Source organism: Oryzias latipes, chromosome 1, assembly GCF_053564925.1.
Source record: "Oryzias latipes strain Hd-rR chromosome 1, Olatipes_Hd-rR_3.1".
Taxonomy (NCBI): Eukaryota; Metazoa; Chordata; class Actinopteri; order Beloniformes; family Adrianichthyidae; genus Oryzias; species Oryzias latipes.
Genome location: NC_136237.1, coordinates 41,880,689 through 41,901,140, shown reverse-complemented (window position 1 = coordinate 41,901,140; position 20,452 = coordinate 41,880,689). Strand labels below are relative to the sequence as shown.

General features: G+C 40.7%; 1 protein-coding gene across 1 annotated transcript; it reads right to left on the bottom strand.

Moving 5' to 3' along the window:
- Positions 1 to 1,602: 1,602 nt before the first annotated feature.
- On the bottom strand, positions 1,603 to 20,194 carry LOC101164620 (sialic acid-binding Ig-like lectin 10). Its single transcript, XM_023957515.2, has 10 exons — positions 19,703 to 20,194; positions 17,146 to 17,499; positions 15,067 to 15,297; positions 10,553 to 10,750; positions 4,730 to 4,984; positions 4,381 to 4,644; positions 3,865 to 3,946; positions 2,442 to 2,496; positions 1,882 to 2,096; positions 1,603 to 1,800 (listed from the first exon to the last, which is right to left on the bottom strand). The coding sequence occupies exons 1-9, from the start codon at positions 19,755 to 19,757 to the stop codon at positions 1,920 to 1,922; spliced, it is 1,671 nt and encodes a 556-aa protein (XP_023813283.1). The 5' UTR covers positions 19,758 to 20,194; the 3' UTR covers positions 1,603 to 1,800; positions 1,882 to 1,919.
- Positions 20,195 to 20,452: the final 258 nt, after the last annotated feature.

The window sequence follows — 20,452 nt, the reverse complement described above, 5'->3', positions numbered from 1 at the left end:
GGTTTACAAACTTTTAAAATCTTTGTCAAAAAAAGGTTACAAATCGTTAAATGAGACAGTTGACTTGGAAGGGGACCGTAGGGCCAGGCGGCAGGTGCTCCACCTCCCAGAAACCCCTCCCAGTTTACACATAATGGTATGATCCTTCATCCTCGCATCTGATTGGCTGTAACGTCATTGCTTACCAACAAAAGCAGAGATTTTGCTCACATCAGATGAACGCAGAGGGAAGCAGCGAAACAAACGGATTCTCTTCAAAACATTTTCAACTCTGCTCGAAACTGAAAATGATCTGAATATAATTATTTTTCATGTGATGAGTTGAAATAAAAATATTTTCTTCGTACATTTTTCTTGACCTCTCTTAGGCCTGTGTTGTTTTCCTGTTCTGTTCTCAGCACCAGCTTCACATATTCTGCACATGTCACACTGATGTTGGCGTCTCGTCCGGCCTTCCCAGATTCGGATGGTTCAGGACGTCCCAAAATGAAATGTGCAGTTGGGAAACGAAAAGACACACTAGAGTCTGCATGAATTTTCCAACCTTTTGCAAAAGGGGAGAAGTGGAGAAACACGACCTGTGGCTGTCCTTTCTTTGTCCTCAAGGCAAAAAGGCGATTTTATTATTCAATGAGGGAAGATGAAAACATACAAAATATGTCATTAGAATGGTGTGTGTTTGTCTAGTCTGCATTGCAGGTGTCATGGCTCCATAAACACTCCAGTACAGAAAGAAAACAGACGCCACAAGTCACAAACAGGCCTACTGGTGACCTCTGTACATATTATCTGTTACTGAAGGCAGGAATCAAGCATATTTCTGTAATACAATATACATGCATATATAATCCATTAAATGCATAATAACAAGAACATAGAAAATATAATAGAACCCCTGTAATGCATGATGAAAAGATCAAAGAAAAAAAGCTTGTCCGCGGTGCGTCCGAAGGAGGACCGCAGAAGGCGGAAGTACTGCTACGTAGTCCTGAGAAGCTGTGTGGTTTTGACTTGTGATCAGTTCTTTATATAGCCAGCAGAGGGCGCTCTGCCACAGTGCTACTGAAAACGTTTTAAATTATTTCTACTTTAATTTGTAGATTTATATATTTGTATTTTCTGCACTTTATATCACATTTATGTAGCTGTAGGAGCATTAATATTTCATTTTGAAAATTATTTAACTATTTAGATTACCTGAGCAGCACAACAGACTGACAGCATTATGAGAGCAATTAAGAAGAATGTTTGTGTTTAGTTCACCGGTTGGTTGATTAGCAGGCCAAAGTGGTTTGTAAGTGTATTCTTTTGTGCATTATTTGTGTGAAGGTATGTAATTCATTTGCTATAGTTATTCAATACTTTTGTTTGCTATTTCTACGATGTTGATGCAGAATAAAGTCTGATGAAAACTCTAATGACCAAGCCGGCACAACAATAATGGCAGATTTTTCTGTTTGTAATGACCTAATACAAAGAAATCATCCTAGGAAAACATGTTTAACTGAAAGTGATTTTATAAAAAACAGGTTCTGCTGCTTATGTTGGATTGTTGTGTTTTTGATGAATAATTTAAGAGAAAAAGTGACCAAGCTGAGAATCTTCTTGCATCAAATTCTTTATTTTTTTTGCTTTCTTCTATAAGAAATTGTAACATTTTTAAAATATTGAACTAAACCAAAGCAAACATGTCAATAACAGCAGAAGGTGAAGGTAAATCTGATTTTCCTTCATCAGGATGAGACTTTGTTGACGGTGCTGTAAAGAGAAAAATCCTCTGAATGTTCAGCTTCTGTTGTTCTGTAAGATATAGTAAATAAAGTTTAATTAATTTGCCAGTTTCTAAAGAAAATAAACCTTGTTTTCATGAAAATTGCTCACTTTTTAGCTTCAGCAGATTTCTTGAATCCAACTGCAGATTATTCAACAGAGTTGTCCTCTGGTCTCTGTCTGGGTTTGGGATTTCTCCTGATGTTGGAGTACAGACATTCCTCCTGGTTCTTAGAGAAATGGATGCTGCTGTAATGAAGCTCAAGCTGCTCTTCTGCTGCTTCTGTTTCTGCAGATGGACTGTTGATGTCTGGACTCGTGTTGAGCTGCAGGACGAGAAGATCCACAAACTCACACCTTCCCCACCTGGACTTCAACTCTCATCTTTATTAGGCTGTTTGCTGTGAAATCATCTCTTTTAAATCAGAATCTCTTCAAACCTTTTTGACTGGGAAATAAACATGGTTCAATGACCCTTTTTTTAAAGGATACATTATTTTAGATATTCCCTTAAGGACCTGCTACTTCATATGATGTTAATGTTTGTTCATCTCTAGCTTCTGCTGCATGCAGACAAATAGAGATGAGTTGCACATCTGTATTTGTGGGCTCTCTGGTGGATGCTGTCTGACTGAAGGACGCCTCACAAAGACAAAGCTAACCTTTCTTACCTGACTTCTGTTGGCAGGTCTCTTCTCCCACTGCTCTGTGACACGCCTGTTTTTTCTGGTTTGGACAGTCAAAAATGGAAAAAGTCATTTAGGCTGCATTTACACTGCAGGTCTTGATTCCCAAATCCGATTTTCTGACTATTTCCATTTTTTTTGAAGACCCGCTTACATCATCTTTTAAAGGTGACCCGTATCCGATTTTTGCATTTACACTATACAATGCTGAAACTAAGGACTACGTAGCAGCATTTCCGTCGTCCGCAGACCTGAGCACTGACCGCACGGATTTAAAAAATGATGAGCGAGCAGGTCCTTAATAATAATCTTAACAGTAATAAAAGCACATTTAGAAGATGCGTGTTGGTCCAAACGCCCCCCCCCCTTCCTCTTTTTGTTGTGTTTTTTGTGTGACTGCGGTTGTCATGGAGGCAACGCAGCGACGGAAGGAGGCGTCGCCTTGGACTGAGGTGAAGTTAGTTTTAGATTGGATATTCAACAGACATTCAGCGCGGATCTCCAGTGGGGTCTTTTAGGGACCGTCAACAAATTAACAAGTGCATGAGAATTTTTTCAATAGCTCCAAAACTACCTGACCCAAAGAGATGAAACCTATGCCGAATTGTTGTACGGACATCCCAACATCAGACACAGCCTTGGGCGCTCCTGGATGAGGCAGGAGAGGGGATGTGCGGGAGAGGACAAAGGAGGGCTGCTTGGCCGGCTTATGTGGTCTCTCTGAGTTTTGAATGAGGAAGTGTTTGCAGACGTTGTGTTGTAATAACAGTTTGATCCAAGCAAAGAAATAAACGGCTTCTGGCCTGTTCCAGAGCAACGGTGTCCCACTTGATTAGTCACCGTTTGTGTCCTGACCGAGACCAGACCGGATATAACAGCGGTTTCCGACTACAGTCTGAAGCCAGAGGCTGAAAGGTAACACGCTGATGGGGCTCCAGCTGTCCTCCAACAGCAAAATCAGCCCACAAAAGCACCTTAATAAGTCATGTGATGTCAGTTGGTGGTGTCCTGAGTTGACGTCACTGACGTGCGACTCACATTTACTGGGAATATCCGATTTATTTCCACATATGAATGAGGCCTAAATCCGATCTGAGAAAATCGGAATCCATGCGCTTTTGTCCTGCTTACACGTTCACCGGTCATATCCGATCTGTGCCACATGAGAGGAAAAAAATCGGAATTGGGTCACTTGAGCCATGCAGTGTAAACGCCAGGCTGCATTTACACTGCATGATTCAAGTGACCCAAGTGAACGTGTAAGCAGGACAAAAACGCGTAAGCAGTCGTCCAAAGATCGGATATGGTCAGAAAATCTGATTTGGGCATCAAGACCTGCAGTGTAAATCGGCCTAAAAGACGCATGAATGTAAACTTCAGTCCAAACAGTTACTAAATAGTTCTTTACCTGATCCAAAGAAAGGCAGGGATAAAGACAAACAACAAAACAGCAAATGTGGTCGTTGCAGCTGCTGCTGATTTCCATGAACCTGGAAAGACAAAAGAAAACTCTGAAAACCTAAAGTTACATGAACGGGGTTGTTGACATACAGGTGCAGGATTTGTGGGTTAAAAAATGAGAAATCTGTGACACACCTGCATCTCGCCTACCAGACCCTTTCTTACCCCCACAGGGTGTATAAGTGCTCACTATGACCTGTTGCCTGCAGCATGTCTGTAGTAAAATCTGCATCAACATTTTCTCTATGGGTTGACCAAGCGGTCTACGACCTTGATATATTTGGGCCACCTGTGTGCTCTGTACAGGTCTGAACGTTCTTCCACAGACAGCCTGTATTCACCTGTAAGGACACTTGGAACTGAGGCCTTATATGGATTAAGGATGTTGTCATTTGCAGAGATTATGTCAGAAGAGACACATTTTTGAAAAGAACCATCAGTTTGTCCAGAAGAATGAACCAACCTGTTTCTGCTTCAATCAGATGTAAACTGGAGTTCAGACTTCCTCTTCTGTTCTCTGCTTCACAGTAATAAAAGCCGCTGTGTTCAGCTCTGAAATCACTGATGGTCCAGATTGGTCCAGATGTTTTTGGTGAGTCTTCATCCTTCTTGTACCAGGTGTAGTTAGCTGCTGGGTTAGCATCACTGCTGCAGGTCAGAGTCACTGAACTGCCCTCCAGGACCTCAGCAGAGGGACTCACAGACACAGAGGAGGTTTCTGGAGGATCTGGACATAAAAATTCAAGTAATTTACTGAAGGTCAAACATCAGAAAGGTCGGAAGATTTATTCTGGTTCCTTTGTTGGACTCACATTCAACATTTATGAAGACGTGGTCAGATGCTGCTTCTCCAAGTTCATTCTCAGCTACACAGTGGTATTTTCTGGAGTCAGAACGCTGGATGGACCTGAGGATCAGACTTGGATCCTTACGGAGCAGAGTTTGGTTGTTTTTGTACCATCTGAATTTAGCTGCTGGGTTAGCATCACAGCTGCAGGTCAGAGTCACTGAACTGCCCTCCATAATCTCAGTCAGACTCATGGATACAGAAACGGACTTTGGAGCATCTGGAAGACAAAAAATGAAGCTCATGAAGGTTCACAGACAATAAACCAGAGGGAAACATCTGTACTGGTGGAGCTTTTGGAGCATCTGAGAACATGCATCCATGTACATACATACAAGCATGTAAAGAGATATACAACTAAGAGGTAACATGTCACACAAAGATGAGAGTCAAGCAGCTTTAAACACTTTGGGTCTGTCTCTATGTTAACTGCTGCTTGGTGGTCCTCAGTTCTTCAGGCTCCTTCTCCTCCTGCAGCATCTGGTTTACTTGAATCATTCAAGAAAAACTGCATTCTGATTCTGATTTCTGGAGAGATCAACTTCCCGTCTGCTTCCACAGTTCCTCTGAGCCAGAGCCCAACCCTGGTCCTGTGATTCCACCAACCTCCTGTTTTAGTTGATGGAACTATTCTTGCAGCTATTTTTTTTTACTGAACTCTTTGATTATTTGTTGTCAATCAAGACTTGGATTCTCCTGATCCAACTTAAACTCACCACCATTTGCTTTCAAGCCAGTTTACATGAAAACTGATTGATGTCTGAATGCTTCAGATTTTAGATTATTTAAAATAAACATAATAATCAGAATTTATTTTTAATGAGATATTTCAAGTTTTCTGATGAAACTAATCAAAGTTAAATTCAGGATTAATCATTTAACACTGGAGCTTTAGCTCAAGGGTTGACATTCTTTCAATTATTGTAACTAAAACTATTTACACAAATAACATAATTCCAGCTGATTTTCAAGCAGAGAAAATGAGCTTTTCCTTTCTATTCGACACATGACTAACTCAATGTGTTGTATACTGATATAGTTTCAATTTGAAAATTCAATTTTCTCCATGTCAGATTAATCTGATTCACGTTGATCATGTAAACAGTCTAGAGTTACGTCAAAGAGTGTTTGTTATTTAAGACGTCCACTGCGACATCTTTGATGTTAAAGGGTTAACACGGCTATACTTCTTCACAGATTTCCCACCATAAGTACACTTGTTTATCAGTTTTTTTCTATACGTCAGAGAAAGTATAGTGGATAAAGTAGACTAGGTGTGACATGGTCACAGAAATGGTCACAGGTCCTTTTAAGGAAGTCAAAGTTTAGACTTGAAAGTTCAGCTGTTTTCAAATTAAGTCTTAAAACTTAATTATAAAAAGAATGTATTATTTTTACCCTGTGGTTAGGGGGGTCGTAAAGAATACTACCAACGTATTCCCTGCGTGTCGTAAAAGGCGACTAAAAGGGACGGAGCGAGAGGACTGGGAATCCTCTCCCCTGTAACTACATTCCTAATTACGGACAGGGCAGAGTTGGGAAGGGGAGATTACCTCCCCAAACCCTTAAGATTGGGTCTTTGAATGTGCGGGGGTGTAGTACAGACGGAAGCAAAAGAGATCTGATTGGAAGGATGTTTGGAAGGAGGGAAATGAGCGTGTTAGCACTGAGTGAGACAAAGATGAAAGGGAAGGGTGAGTGTGTGTTTGGAAGTGTGAGTGGGAGAATGTCTGGTGTAGAGAGCGGGAGAGCAAGAGAAGGTGTGGCTTTGCTGGTGAGCTGTGAGGTGAGACGATGTGTGGTTGAATGGAAGGAGGTTTCACCAAGACTGATATGGGTGAAAGTGAAATTTCGGAAGGAGCTGTGGGTGTTCGTGAGTGCATATGGTCCTGGCAGTGAGAGGAATGAAGAGGAGAGAGTGACCTTCTGGAACGACTTGGATGAGTGCTTGCAAGGATTTGGAGCAAATGTGAATGTAGTGCTGATGGGAGATCTGAATGCTAGAGTGGGTGATGAGAAAATTGAGGGTGTTGTTGGCGTGCATGGTGTTCCTGGAAAGAATGATAATGGTGAGAGACTGATAGGAATGTGCACTGAAAGAGAGATGGTGATTGGGAATACATGGTTCAGAAAGAAAGAGATCCATAAGTATACGTGGGTGAGGCAGAGTGGTGGAAGAGTGATTGACAAAGCACTGATGGATTATGTGGTGGTTTCAAAGGTTGCATGTAGTAGATTGCTGGATGTAAGTGTGAGGAGGGGAGAGTGTGGAGGTATGACTGATCACTATTTGATGGAAGGAAGGTTGCGTGTGGGTATGCTATGGGTGAGATCGAGAAAGAGTGGGGAGGCAAGAAAAGTTCTGAGAGTGAGTGTTTTGAAGAACAGAGAGAAAATGTGTGAGTATCAGAAGGAATTAGGTGGCAAGTGGAATATGGTGAAGGAGCAAATGGTTGTTGGAGTGGAGGAAGAATGGCAACAGTTCAAGAGTGCAGTGGTTGGAAGTGCAGAGGAAGTGTGTGGTGTGAGACGTGTTGGGGGTGGTCTAAGAAAGGGAAGTGAATGGTGGTGCGAGGATGTAAGGTTGGCTGTAGCTGAGAAGAGATGTGCGTACGAAGTATGGCTACAGAGAAAGGACAGGGAGTCATATGAGTGTTATAAGGAGAAGAAAAGGGATGCTAAGAGAGCTGTGCGTGAGGCAAGAGCGGCTGCGGACGAAAGGTGGGGCAGACAGTTGACTGATAATTTTCGTGAGAACAAGAAAATGTTTTGGAAGGAGGTGAAGAGGGTGCGAAAGGGAGTGTCGGGGAGGGAGGAGAAAGTGAAAACAGAGGATGGAAGGATGTTGAATGAGGGGAATGCAGTAAGAAAAAGATGGGCAGAGTATTTCGAGAGGCTGCTGAATGTGGAGGAAGATCGGGATGCTGTGATTGGGATGGATGGAAGGGAAAGTAGACTGAATGTATTAGAAGAGTTGAATGAAGCGTTGATTACGGGAGACGAAGTTGTGCAAGCTGTGGGAAAGTTGAAAGTAGGAAAGGCTGCAGATGTGGATGGGTGTGCTGTGGAATGCCTGAAGTGTGGTGGAGCGATCGTGATTGAGTGGTTAGTGAGATTGTTGAATGTGTGTTTTGCAAATGGGCAGGTGCCGCTTGATTGGATGAGTGCGTGTGTGGTTCCCCTGTACAAGGGTAAGGGTGATAAGTATGAATGTGGTAATTTTAGGGGTATTAGTCTGTTGAGTGTTGTAGGCAAAGTGTATGGGAGAGTGCTGATTAATAGGGTAGTGGAGGGGACTGAGTGTATGATTGGTGAAGAGCAGTGTGGTTTCAGGAGAGGTAGAGGGTGTGTGGATCAGGTGTTTGTTGTGAGACAGGTGTGTGAAAAGTTTTTGGCTAAGGGGAGGGAGGTGCTTTGGGCATTCATGGATTTAGAGAAGGCGTATGATAGGATTGATAGAGAGGCGTTGTGGGTGGTGTTGAGTATGTATGGTAGATTGTTGGAAGGTGTGAAGAGTTTTTATAGAAACAGTAGAGCGTGTGTGAGAGTGGGAAATAGCATGAGTGAGTGGTTTCCTGTGAGGGTTGGTCTGCGTCAGGGATGCGTGATGTCTCCGTGGTTGTTTAACATGTATATGGATGGTGTGGTAAAAGAGGTGAATGAAAGGGTGTCGGGTACGGGTGTGAGCATGGTGAATACTGCGAATGGAGTGTGAATCAGTTGCTGTTTGCAGATGATACTGCACTAGTGGCTGACTCAGAAGAGAACTTGGCACGTCTGGTTGAGGAGTTTGGAAGGGTGTGCGACAGAAGGAAGTTGAGAGTGAATGTGGAAAAGAGTAAGGTGATGAGGTGTACGAGGTTAAAGGGTGAACGTAGATTGAATGTGGCATTAAATGGGGAGCTGTTGGAAGAGGTAGAGTGTTTTCAGTATTTGGGGTCGTGTGTCTGTGTGGATGGTGGAATGGGGGGAGAGGTAGAGTTTAGAATGAATGAAGTACGAAAGATATGGGGGGTAATGAAGAGAGTGTTTGAATGTAGGTCACTGGGAAAGGATGCAAAAAGGAGATTGTATGAGGGTGTGGTGGTGCCTGCAGCGTTATATGGGGCTGAAACATGGAGTCTGAAAGTGGCGGAAAAGAGGAAGCTGAATGTAGTTGAGATGAGATGTTTGAGGAGTATGTGTGGTGTGATGCGTATGGATCGTGTGAGAAATGAAGTTATCCGAGAGAGAACTGGTGTGACGCGAGAGTTGGCTGAAAGAGCAGAGCAAAAGGCACTGGGATGGTTTGGACATGTTGAAAGAATGGAAAGGGAGCGATTGGTGAAAAGGGTATACGAATCTGATGTGAGTGGAGTGAGAATGAGAGGAAGACCGCGAATGGGATGGGCAGAGGGTGTAAGAAGAGCGTTGAATGCAAGAGGGATGACTGTGGTGCAGGGGAGAGAGGCTGCTCGGGACAGGGATGGGTGGCGAGAGTTTGTGTATGAATGAATGGATGGGTGTGGGAGAGGTCTGGTCTTGGGATGAAGCGGCAAGGGGAAACCAGCCTTGGCTGAGGCCCTGCTGTGGAGGTGCCCACACTGGGCTGTGCAGCTGACCCTGGTGCAGTGTGGTGTGGCTTAGACCAGGCCTTAGACCAGTCGCACGCACATACGCACACACACACTCACACACTGAAGGAGGAGGGTTTGGGGAAGAGACAGAGGGAGCTAAAATTGTGTGCCCTGTATAGGCTACCCCACCTTGGTGGGACACAGCCTTGGTAAATAAAAAAAAAAAAAAAAAAAAAAATTTTTACAGATTGAAATTTTGCCATTTTATATAACAACAAGTCATCATACTATAACACACAAAGCATCATTTTCTTTAGATCTGACACCAACCTCCTTGAGATAAAGAAAGTGGGAAAAATTCCATTTTTTCCAAAGTCTTTAATCTCAAATCCTTAAAGTTAAATCCTGAGTCAAGTTTCAAATTCATGAAACTTAAACGTGATTCAAGTCTAAGTCTCAGGTTGAAATTCTCGTCTCTCCATGATCACAGAAAACAAACCACAGACTTGAGCTCACTTGACTCTTTTTGTATGACCTGAATAGCACACAACCTTTTCTGGGCCACAGACCGGTTTAACGTCAGATGGTATTTTCAATCAATGTCCTTAGAAAAGTGTGCAGGGTGCGACTTATACTCAGGTGCGACTTATAGTATATTTGATGTTTTGTTTAAAGCAAAAATAGGCTGATATATTTGTTGTCAGTTTGGTCATAATATTCTCCCAAAAGTGTAACTTATATGTATTTTCTTCTCTATTATGCATCTTTTTGCTGCTGCAACTAAAACTCCAGAGCAACTTATTATCCAATAATACAATATATTTTTGTCAGAGAAAAAGCTAAGAAAGGTTTCAGATAACTGTCATCATTTTTGCAGAATTCTGTCAGTTCAATAGTATTAATTTATAACGGGGTGGGATTATATAAATTCGCTTCCTTCCACTCCCTTTCAAGCAATATTTATTAATATGTCTAATTATCCTAAGTTTGATTAGTTACTGTATGAATGTATAACTGATGATTATATTGCTATTGTGTATTATTTCTACTTAATTGCTTGAAATAAACCATTTCAAATCAAATCAATTTAATTTAAAAACTTTAAAGGAACTGTGAATCATGATTTGTTTCTGTGTTTTTTAAGCATAAAGTTTACATTCAATAAGTTTGTTTAATAAGCAAACTGCTTTTGACAGAGGCGATGACAGAAGACACTGTTGATTTGGACTTACAGACTTCAGGTGAGCGGTGACCCTGGTAAGAACAGGAGTAGGAGGCTTCAGGAGAAACAGGTTTTCTGTAATAATCAGAAGTTTCTCCCTGAACTTCCTGTCCATTCATGAACCACACAAAGGAAAGGTGATGCCGAGGAAAACAGCTGCTGTGACAAACCAGCTCCAGTCCAGACCGGATCACCTGCACACGAGGACCTGACAACACAAAGAACATCATGGATAAAATATACTTTGACAACTGTAACTAAAATGTAGAGTAATGACAGGTTTGTGTTCATCTGTACCAACAACAGTTAGAGTTGTTCCAGGGAAATCTCTGCCCCACCATGTTGTTTTAAACCGATACTCATCTGCATCACTGTCTGTCAGGTCACTGATGGTCAGACTTGATTGATATTGATCATTTTTAACTTGAAACCGATTTTCAGATGAATCATGTCCTCCAGTGTTCTGGTAGTAGTGCTGCTGACCACGAACACTGAACCAGTAATCTGATGAATCTGAGCTTTCACTTTGAAAAGAACAAGAAATGGTCACTGTTGATCCTCTGAAGGCACAGATGCTTCTTTCAGTGGGCCGTACACACCGGGACGAATTTCGCGCGCGATATTCGCCGACGTTTGACGCCTCGTGACTAAACAAATGGCACCAAAAACTCTACGACCAATGAGAATGGCGCTTTTGCACACGTTTCTGGAGCTTCTGAAGTTACAGTAAAACACAACTTGGGGGCGCTCAAACACAAAACTGTCTTGCTGCGCACACAAACGTCACGGCGCAGAAGATATACGCCAAGTAGCGTCAACACTGCCGTGGAGGAATAAAGGCCCGTACACACCGGGACGAATATTCGCCAGGCGTTATTCGCCAGCGTTTTTCGCCACGTTTTTTGTGTTCACACCCAGGCGATTTTCGCTGACGATGAGCCGAGCGGACATGCAATTTCATTCCCTGACATTAGATGGCGCTTAATGTAAAACAGAAATACTCCTGTACACAAGGTGGCGCTGCGCAACTTTACGCTTCTTAAAGTCGCTTTTCGCTCAGAAGAAGAGAGCAAGTATTTACGCGCTTGTCAGAATCATACAAATAAAACATGAATATTTCAAGCACCAGTAGCTCCAGTTCCAGGGATGAAGAAATTATTGTTCTGTTGAATGATGAAAGACGCCGATTTTGGGTACATCCCATAGTTACGAGAAGAGAAGAACATGGGGAGTTTTATCGACTGGTACAAGAGCTGAAAATGTATCATGAGTGTTTTCGGGGATATTTTAGAATGTCCGTCATTATTTCTTTGCAGCAGTGTAGACGCTACTCGGCGTCTATCTTCTTCGCTGGTATTTGTGCTCAGAAAGGCAGTTTTGTGTTTGAGCGACCTCAAGTTGTGTTTTACTGTAACTTCAGAAGCTCCAGACACGTGTGCAAAAGCGCCATTCTCATTGGTCGTAGAGTTTTTGATGCGGCACGTCAAACCAAAAAAACGAACCCGAGGCATTTTTTTTTAAAAAGTGACGCTTTGACGCGTGGCGTTTTTTCGCGTTGGTGTGCACACTCACATTGGTGCCCTTTGTTTAGTCACGAGGCGTTAAATCACCGTGTCCCTGTAACCGAGGTGTAATCAACTAGACCAACGATTGGCTGAAAAGCATGCTGGGAAACGTGACGTACTGCTATTGTTGTTATGCTACGAGCTAATGGTAAGTGCATTAGGCGAAGCAGGCAGCTTAATATGATATTTTTCAGATTTTCATCGAGACAATTACCGATCGACCATTCTTGCTTTTATTTTTACCCCTATTGAATGCTCACAGAGACACGGAAGTAGCGGCAGGAAGCGGCTTTTGCAGCAAGATGACTGAGGGCGTACCACAGATCATCATCATAAGATAAGATAAGATAAAGATAAAGATACTTTATTGATCCCAGCTTGGGAAATTCAGTTGTTGCAGCGTCCGCGTTAGGCTCAAGATACAAACATACACACAATAGATGACAGAGAACCAGAACAATCAATCAGAAAGAAACATCAGTGAATTAGAACAGTCGTATTGCGTACCACATCAGGAGAGAGAAAATAGACGGACCATAAATGACTTTATCTATTGCACATGGATGACAAGTTATAGAGTCCAATGGAGTGAGGTATGAAAGATCTCCTGAAGCGGTTGGTGTGACAGCGAAGCTGCCTTAGTCTGTTGGAGAAGGAGCTCCGCTGACCATCCAGTGATGGAGAGGATGCTCAGGATTATCCATGATGGATACAAGCTTATTTAAAGTCCTCCTCTCCATCACTGATTCAAATGTGTCCATTTTGCAACCAATTACAGAGCCAGCTCTTCGGATCAGTTTGTTCAGTCTATTACTGTCCCTAGCAGATATGCTGCCCCCCCAGCAAACCACCGAGAAGAACCTTTTACCACAACTGGTAAAAGGACCTTAGCCTCCTCAGGAAATGGAGTCTGCTGCTGGCCTTCTTATACACAGCAGTGCTGTTGCTCTTCCAGCTCAGTCTGTTGTCGATGGTTACTCCCAAGTACATGTACTCCTCTACCTCTGCCACATCTCTGCCAAAGATGCTGAGAGGCTGGGAAGCTGGTGGTTTCTTCCTGAAGTCCATCGTCATCTCTCTGGTCTTTTCCACATTGAGCAGCAGGTGGTTTGCTCTGGCCCATCTCACAAATTTATCCACAAGATCCCTGTACTCCTCCTCCCGCACACCATTAATGCAGCAGATAACCGCGGAGTCATCAGAAAATTTCTGAATATGGAATGACTCTGAGTTGTACTGGAAGTCACTGGTGTACAAAGTGAACAGGAAGGGAGAGAGCACAGTTCCTTGTGGGGCCCTCACACTGCTTGTCACCACGTCAGACAGGACACCGCCCAACCAGACAAACTGCGGCCTGTCTGACAAGTAGTCAATGATCCAGGAGACCAAGGCGCTCATGTGAATGAACGTGAATACGATGGATGCTTTTGTGCTTTTTAAAATAAATAAATCTGTTCTCTAAACATCCTCCGTGTCTTCAATGCAATGTAATGAGACACACACAGATAGAAATGTGAAGGTATCTGCTGTAAATCTATGACGTAAATTAATAACAGGTTCAATGATCGGCTAGTTAGTTAGCATGTAGCCTAATAGCCTTCGAATGTAAAGCGACTGACTGCTAAAGTTAATAAAAGACAAGTCCTGAATATTATTATTCCTATTGGACCCTAAACTACAATATCAGCTGTCTGACAACAGACCAGCCAGTTGCCCAAATGCCGGCATACATCAGAGAGCTCTGCGGCGGAGCTAGTAGTAGCCTAGCAGGAGCTATCGTATGACAAAGCAGCCTAGTTATCATAAATCTTTTGATATTTTTCTTATATTCATTGAGAAAGTAATAAAGTGATCATTTTTGTTTTTCATGTTCCTTTTTTGAACGAATGGGGGTCACAGAGACACGGAAGTTACAGCTGAAAGCGGCTTTTGCCGGCGTACAAAGAGCATATCCGCGTGAATGACTTATGACGTGAATAATTATTGCGTTCGAACGGATTAATTATTGCGTTCGAACGACATAATTATTGCGTTCGCACGAGTTAATCATTTCGAGGGAACGGAATAGTATCTTGTAGGAATGGAATAGTATTTCGTGCGAACGACATAATAACCTGTGGGAACAAGATATATTTTTATATCTTAATGTCAGGACACGGGCTCCGTACACATTAAATGAGCCCAGCAGCTATTTTTCATCTGCTGTCATTGGACAGATGTCAAAAATTGTCTCCCTCCAAAGCAAAAGATATACAATAAAAATACAAATGTGAGGCAACCAATGAAAATACTGATCGATAAAAAATACATTGTAAAAAATAAAATCAATATAAAATACATAATTGCATAGATTATATAAATCAGGAAGTACCAAATGTCGCAGCTCCTCTTAGGAAATGTAACATTGTTGCCCAAAGGAACAAACCTCCAATTATTATCATGTTAAAAAGTCTAAATTATACCAATGTTTTATCTGGTTTCTAAATCTTTTACCGTTATTTACTAAAAAAGACAATTTGGAAGGGAAAGATTCTTTTTTTAAATTAATATTTTCTCCAATTTTTGCATGCATAGGGACTTGTCTCTTTGATTGACAGGTGGGTGGAGCCAGCAGAGCTCCAAATATTTTTCACACCTGATGGTCATTTTCTGCGCGTTGTTGAATTGGACAGATTTAACTCAGATCAAAACACTCACACAGTTTTTGGCTTCATTTTGTGTTGCAGAATTCAGTGGATGAGTTAAAAGTTCATCTGTCCAACATAAATAGTTTGTAATAAAAAGTAATGTCCATAGTTTGAGTTTATCTTTATGTTAACCCTCTCCCTTTGAATAAGGGGGTATATATAAAAATATAAAACATTTGATGCATTCTTCTGGTTCAGGCCCAAGATGAGACAAATGTTTGACACCCTGATTTAACAGAATGTAGTTAGAATGAGACTGTAAGTGAACTTACACACAGCAGGAGAGTGGAAAGACTCGTGTCCTCTTACAGCACAGGAAACACTGTCTGCAGCGTAAAGGTAGGTTGAGTACTTTTGTTGTGATCCAGCCGTTGTTATTTCACCATTTATGTACCACACGTAGGAAGAATGAGGAAGAACACAACTGCTGTGGCATGTAAGCTCAAACCGTGCACATGGATAACTCTGGCACTCCCTCTTTCTTTGACTCAGCACTTGGAGATCTGGAAAAATACAGAAAATCAGAAACAGTTAATATTAAACCCTAAATTCTGGATAACATGACACACAAACCAAAATTCTGTTCCAAACAGAATTAAGAAAGGAAAAAAATAAAATAAAAGATCTTAGACTAAATGGATAACCCATGAGTAGAACCCAGGTTCCACATTTAACTCTGTTCTCTGACTCCTTTAAACGTTGCATCATCATCATGAACTCCAGCTTCATCCAGCTTCACTTTGACCACCTCTCCAGGTAGAAGTGGGAGAGGTGAGTTCAAGCGTTAGTTCAGCTGAACGAGGTCATGTGTGACAGATTTTACCAATCACCATGGAAACTGTTCCAACCTGCTGTTCCAGCATTGACTGAGCTGGACTGCCCCTAGTGGCTGTTATTGGTATGGCGTCTCTTCAGATCTAAAGATGGGTCAGCCTGATTCAGAATTTGGTTTGGACTCTTCTCTCTGCAATATTGTTGGACTGAAGGTTATGTCTTCAAAAACTTCCTAACACCATGAATCTGGGTCATCACCAGGTTCTTCTGGACCAAGTTCAAGCAAAGCTTCTTTTCTCCATGAGAGAACTTTAGTTTTCATCCAAAGACCAGGAAGATTGTTTAACCACAGAAGTTTCTGGAAGTTTTCTTGGAACATTTGTGGTTAAAATGGAGAAAAAATTGATCCTGTGGTGTCTGACCAAGATTTCTCAACTCTTTCTGAATATTTAATGAAGGAATTGATGAGGATGATGATCATTTCCAAATCCACCTTGTAGTTAGAATAAATGAAGAATAAATGTCTAATTATGATTAGTTTGTCAGTGAGTAAAAAAAAATGGCCTAAAGAAAATAGAATTTATTTGGAATACAATTACATTTTTGAAATTGAAGGATTACTGTCATTTTTTTATTGCAAACTTTGAAAATAATCAGGAAAGTTATTAGAGAAAGTCACCTTAAAGTTATGAGATCACATATAATTACATTTCTCATGTGCTGTGGTGCATTTCTGGATGAATACAACCAGAAATTGTTTGGAGGCGCTGACACAGAAAAAAAAATGTTTTCATTAATCAGTGAATCAGAGGCAAGACTGTCCATGCAGGAAACTGGGTTTGGTGGCAGAAAATTATGCATTTAATAAATAAACCTAAACAGGACAAAATCTGTGGAGACACAAAAAGCAGATGACCTGACAATGTAGAACCAAAACCAGACACTTCTACTCACTGCAGAGAATTTAAAGACAGCTGATGATTTGCATGAACCTGGAGTGACTGATAGAGGACAGAATATGATCAAAAACACAACTGAAAAACTGAACTAAACTGCAGAATCCTCCCAGCAACAGATAACTTTAAATATTATAAATAATTTCAGCATTCTGGGGATGAAAGTTGTTGGAAATGTGTGTTTAAAATATTATCATCTGGATTCAACTTGATTTGTGTTGATTATGTCTGCAGCACATTGAGCCAAAATAAATAACCTTCAGTGTTTTAATGCTTCAACGTCTTCCAAGTCTGTGATAAAGTGAACAAGCTCATGTTGACAATAATTAGTTTACATAAAAAAATGACAATTGTATCATAATGGAGTAGTTATTAGTCGTTTCCTTAATTTTTATTTTATTTATGGAGTGAGTGTACCTGCAATAGTCGTGGACAAACCTCAACTTAATCTTTGTTTGCAAAGTTAAGCCATGAAAGACAGGTAACAAAAATCTGCTGCAGCAGGAGGCTGCATGAAATCTATCTGTGTGCAAGTCCATTTACAGAAACAAAAAATTATATAAAAAAAGGTAAAGTAATGTTTATGGCAAACTTTTCATTGAAACTCAAAAAACTGTTTACCTGTTACAGTCAGAGAGACTCCTGGTTTACCGGTGAAACTCCCATCAGGTTGGTTTGTCTCAAACCTGAACTTGTACTGAGCAAAGTCATTCAGTCTCAGACCACTGATCCTCAGTGAGCAGTTCTGTTCAGAACAGCGATATGTGACTCTGCCTGCATAGTCAGGATCTTCTCTCAGGTCCAGTGGGTTTTTGTCCTTCAGTTTAGCATACCAGAATTCTCTCTGAACAACAGTTTTCTTGTAACTTATCCTGGGTGGGTATGTGTAGGTGCAGGATATTTCCACTGTGGATCCTTCAAAGGCACAGATGTGTTTGGAGGCGTATTCCACTCCCCATGTTTGACTATGAATCCCTGAAAAAGATTAGAAACCAGAATCACTTTGAAGCAGAAAAAACATTAAAAACATTTTAATTTAACTGCAGTTGATGCAGAAAATGTTCTGACTGATTTATTGCTGATAGACATTCCAGTCAAATGTATGGAAACACTGCAGGGACTGTCTTTTTATTTGTCCTTGTAATTAATGTTTAATGGTGTGATATGTATCAGTAATGTTTTTATCTTGTTATTTTATTATTATTATAATTAATTTAATTAATTTTTATTAACCATTGTTAATTTTTCGTATACTGCTTCTTAACGTCTGTATTCTGTGTTCTCCTTTATTATTTATGGGACTATGATCATGAAATAAATTATAGCGAGCAATGAGCACTGAGCAGTCGGGGGGGGGGGGGGGGTGGGTGTCACAGTAAGAAGGCCCCTAGTTCAGAACACCCATGGCGGACCTTTCTGTGTGGAGTTTGCATGTTCTCCCCGTGCATGCGTGGGTTTTCTCCAGGTACCTCAGCTTCCTCCCACCGTCCAAAAACATGCTTTGTAGGTTAATTGGTTATTCTGAAGCAGGACTGGCCAACCTAAACCTACTCTAAGTTATCTGTAGGTGTGACTGTGAGTGTGCATGGGTGTGTGATTGTGGTCCTGCAACAGACTGGAGACCTGTCCAGGGTGGCCCCTGCCTTCACCCACAAGTGGCAGAGATAGGCTCCAGCAGCCCCGTGACCCCGAAAGGGACAAAACAGATTAGAAGATAAAAAATAAAAAAGAATATCTAAACCAACAGAATCATTGTCATCTGTTATTCTTTTAGTGTTTAAGTATAAAGTATTATTTTTTCAATACACCAAAACTTGTAAAACAAACACCAAAATCTTAGCAGAAGTTTCCAGAAATGCTACAGCGTTGAGCGTTGTCATGGTTACAGCTCTGACCTTCTGTCACGCTTTGAGATGAATAAAGAGAGAGGGGAGAGATGGTAAAAATGGAACAACTGTGGGTCAGAAAAAGTGAAGTAACTGCAGTTATTCAGTTGTTCATCATCAGTTTGTTACAGAGAATCCAGACAGAAAACTACAAACTAATGTGATGAACTGCTGAAGACCAACAAGATCCCAGTCTGATCAGAGCTTTTAGAGAAACACTTCTGCTCTGAAAAACTCCTCTTTTCTCTCTGTCTTTAAAGGTTTTTATGTTTCCTTAATACATTTATTAACTTTGAGTCTTTTACATATAATATACTACATATAATTGTTTATTTCAGCTTACTGTAATAACAGAATGAAACGAAACAAGTATTTTTTTCTTCCATCTAATTTTAATCAACTCTCAATTTATTTGCTTACAAAATCACTTTTTTTTTAAAAAAAAATCAACTTTTTAATTTATTTTATTCAGAAGTTACTGAAATCTTTCACTAATAGACAGAAATAAAGATCCTTGTGTTTCTGTAGATTGTTGCAGATTTTTGTTTTGCAGAGTGAACTCACAAACTTCAGGACTACGGTGCATCCCATAATATCTCAGAGTACAAGAGATCCTGTCTGTGGAAGAAGTCCAGTTTCTGAACGTAAATGTCTGACTGGTTTTAGACGGAATTGTTGATCTGGTTTCTTCTCTGCTTATGAAAACTGTTTATTGAAGCATTTTAGTCTCAAGCTCATCACTCAGAGTCAGAATGTGAGTTCTGAGGAGAAAATCACCAACTTTAGGATGAATGAACATTTGGTTATAATAGAAAGAATTGATCGTTTTGTATTTTCTGTTCAACTTTAAATGAATTCTAAATCGGTTCAGTTTCTGCATAAAGCTTCAGTTCACAACCACATTTGACTCAAGGTTGTACACAAAAGACAGTTACAGTTTTAACAATCCAATTATTCCAACATAATACAAAGTGTATTTTGGTAAAATCCTTAAGTAACAGATTAAAATGAAGCATTTAGTGAGTGTAGTGAGAAAATAGAAGATGACAGTGTAGAGAAAAACACCCAAACCTGCAGCATCCATCCCTCCCTCCATCCATTCATCCATCCGTCCATCCATCCATCCATCCGTCCATCCATTCACCATCCATCCATCCATTCACCATCCATCCATCCGTCCATCCATCCATCCATCCATCCATCCATCCATCCATCCATCCATCATCCATCCATCCATATCTGCTTCCAGGTTTCTTTAGGTCTCAGCAGCATTAAGGTTGTTAGATTTTTACCTGCAAACCAGCAAAGAACAACAACAAATCCTCTCAGTGCTGCAGTCAGACTCATGGCGTCTCCTCTCTCTGGGTTCCTTTCTTCACAGAGTTCATGAGCTGCAGAAAGAGTTTCAGAGAAAGAGTGCTGCTTTCCATCCTGTAAATGGAGAGGAGGAGTTTGCAGAAGTTACTCTTCCTCTTTCCACCATTAGCATGAACGGAAACAGAGGTGTAAATAAAGAAAACGAGGTGAAAGAACAAAATGATCTTGAATTCTCTTAAGAAGAAAAAGGAACCAACAGACTGTTGGATGTTGAAACTCATTTTAGACTAAAGATCAAGTTTGCATAGAATTTCCGTTTATTCATCAACTCTGCAGAGGAAGAGGAGTCAGAAGATCTGAAGAGAATCTTCATTTACTGCAGAAAACAGTAAACACCCAAGCATAACATTTGAGAACAAGACAGTGATGCATTCTGGGAAATATTTGAAACTGACAACTCACAATAAATGTGTGACGTACACATATATGAGACTGTCAGCAAAATAAAAACAAAATAAAAAGAATTACAATACAAACTTCAAAAAGTAATGAAAGTTTTCTGCACCATAAAATGTTAAATTATTATAAACTTTATTTACTTTGCTTTACGAATATTTTAACAAATGTAACTGCTCAATTTAATCTGGCTTTAACATGACTTTTGTGATTGTTTAATTCTTTAACTCATTATTTATTGATCAATTCATCTAATTTCCGGACTAAAT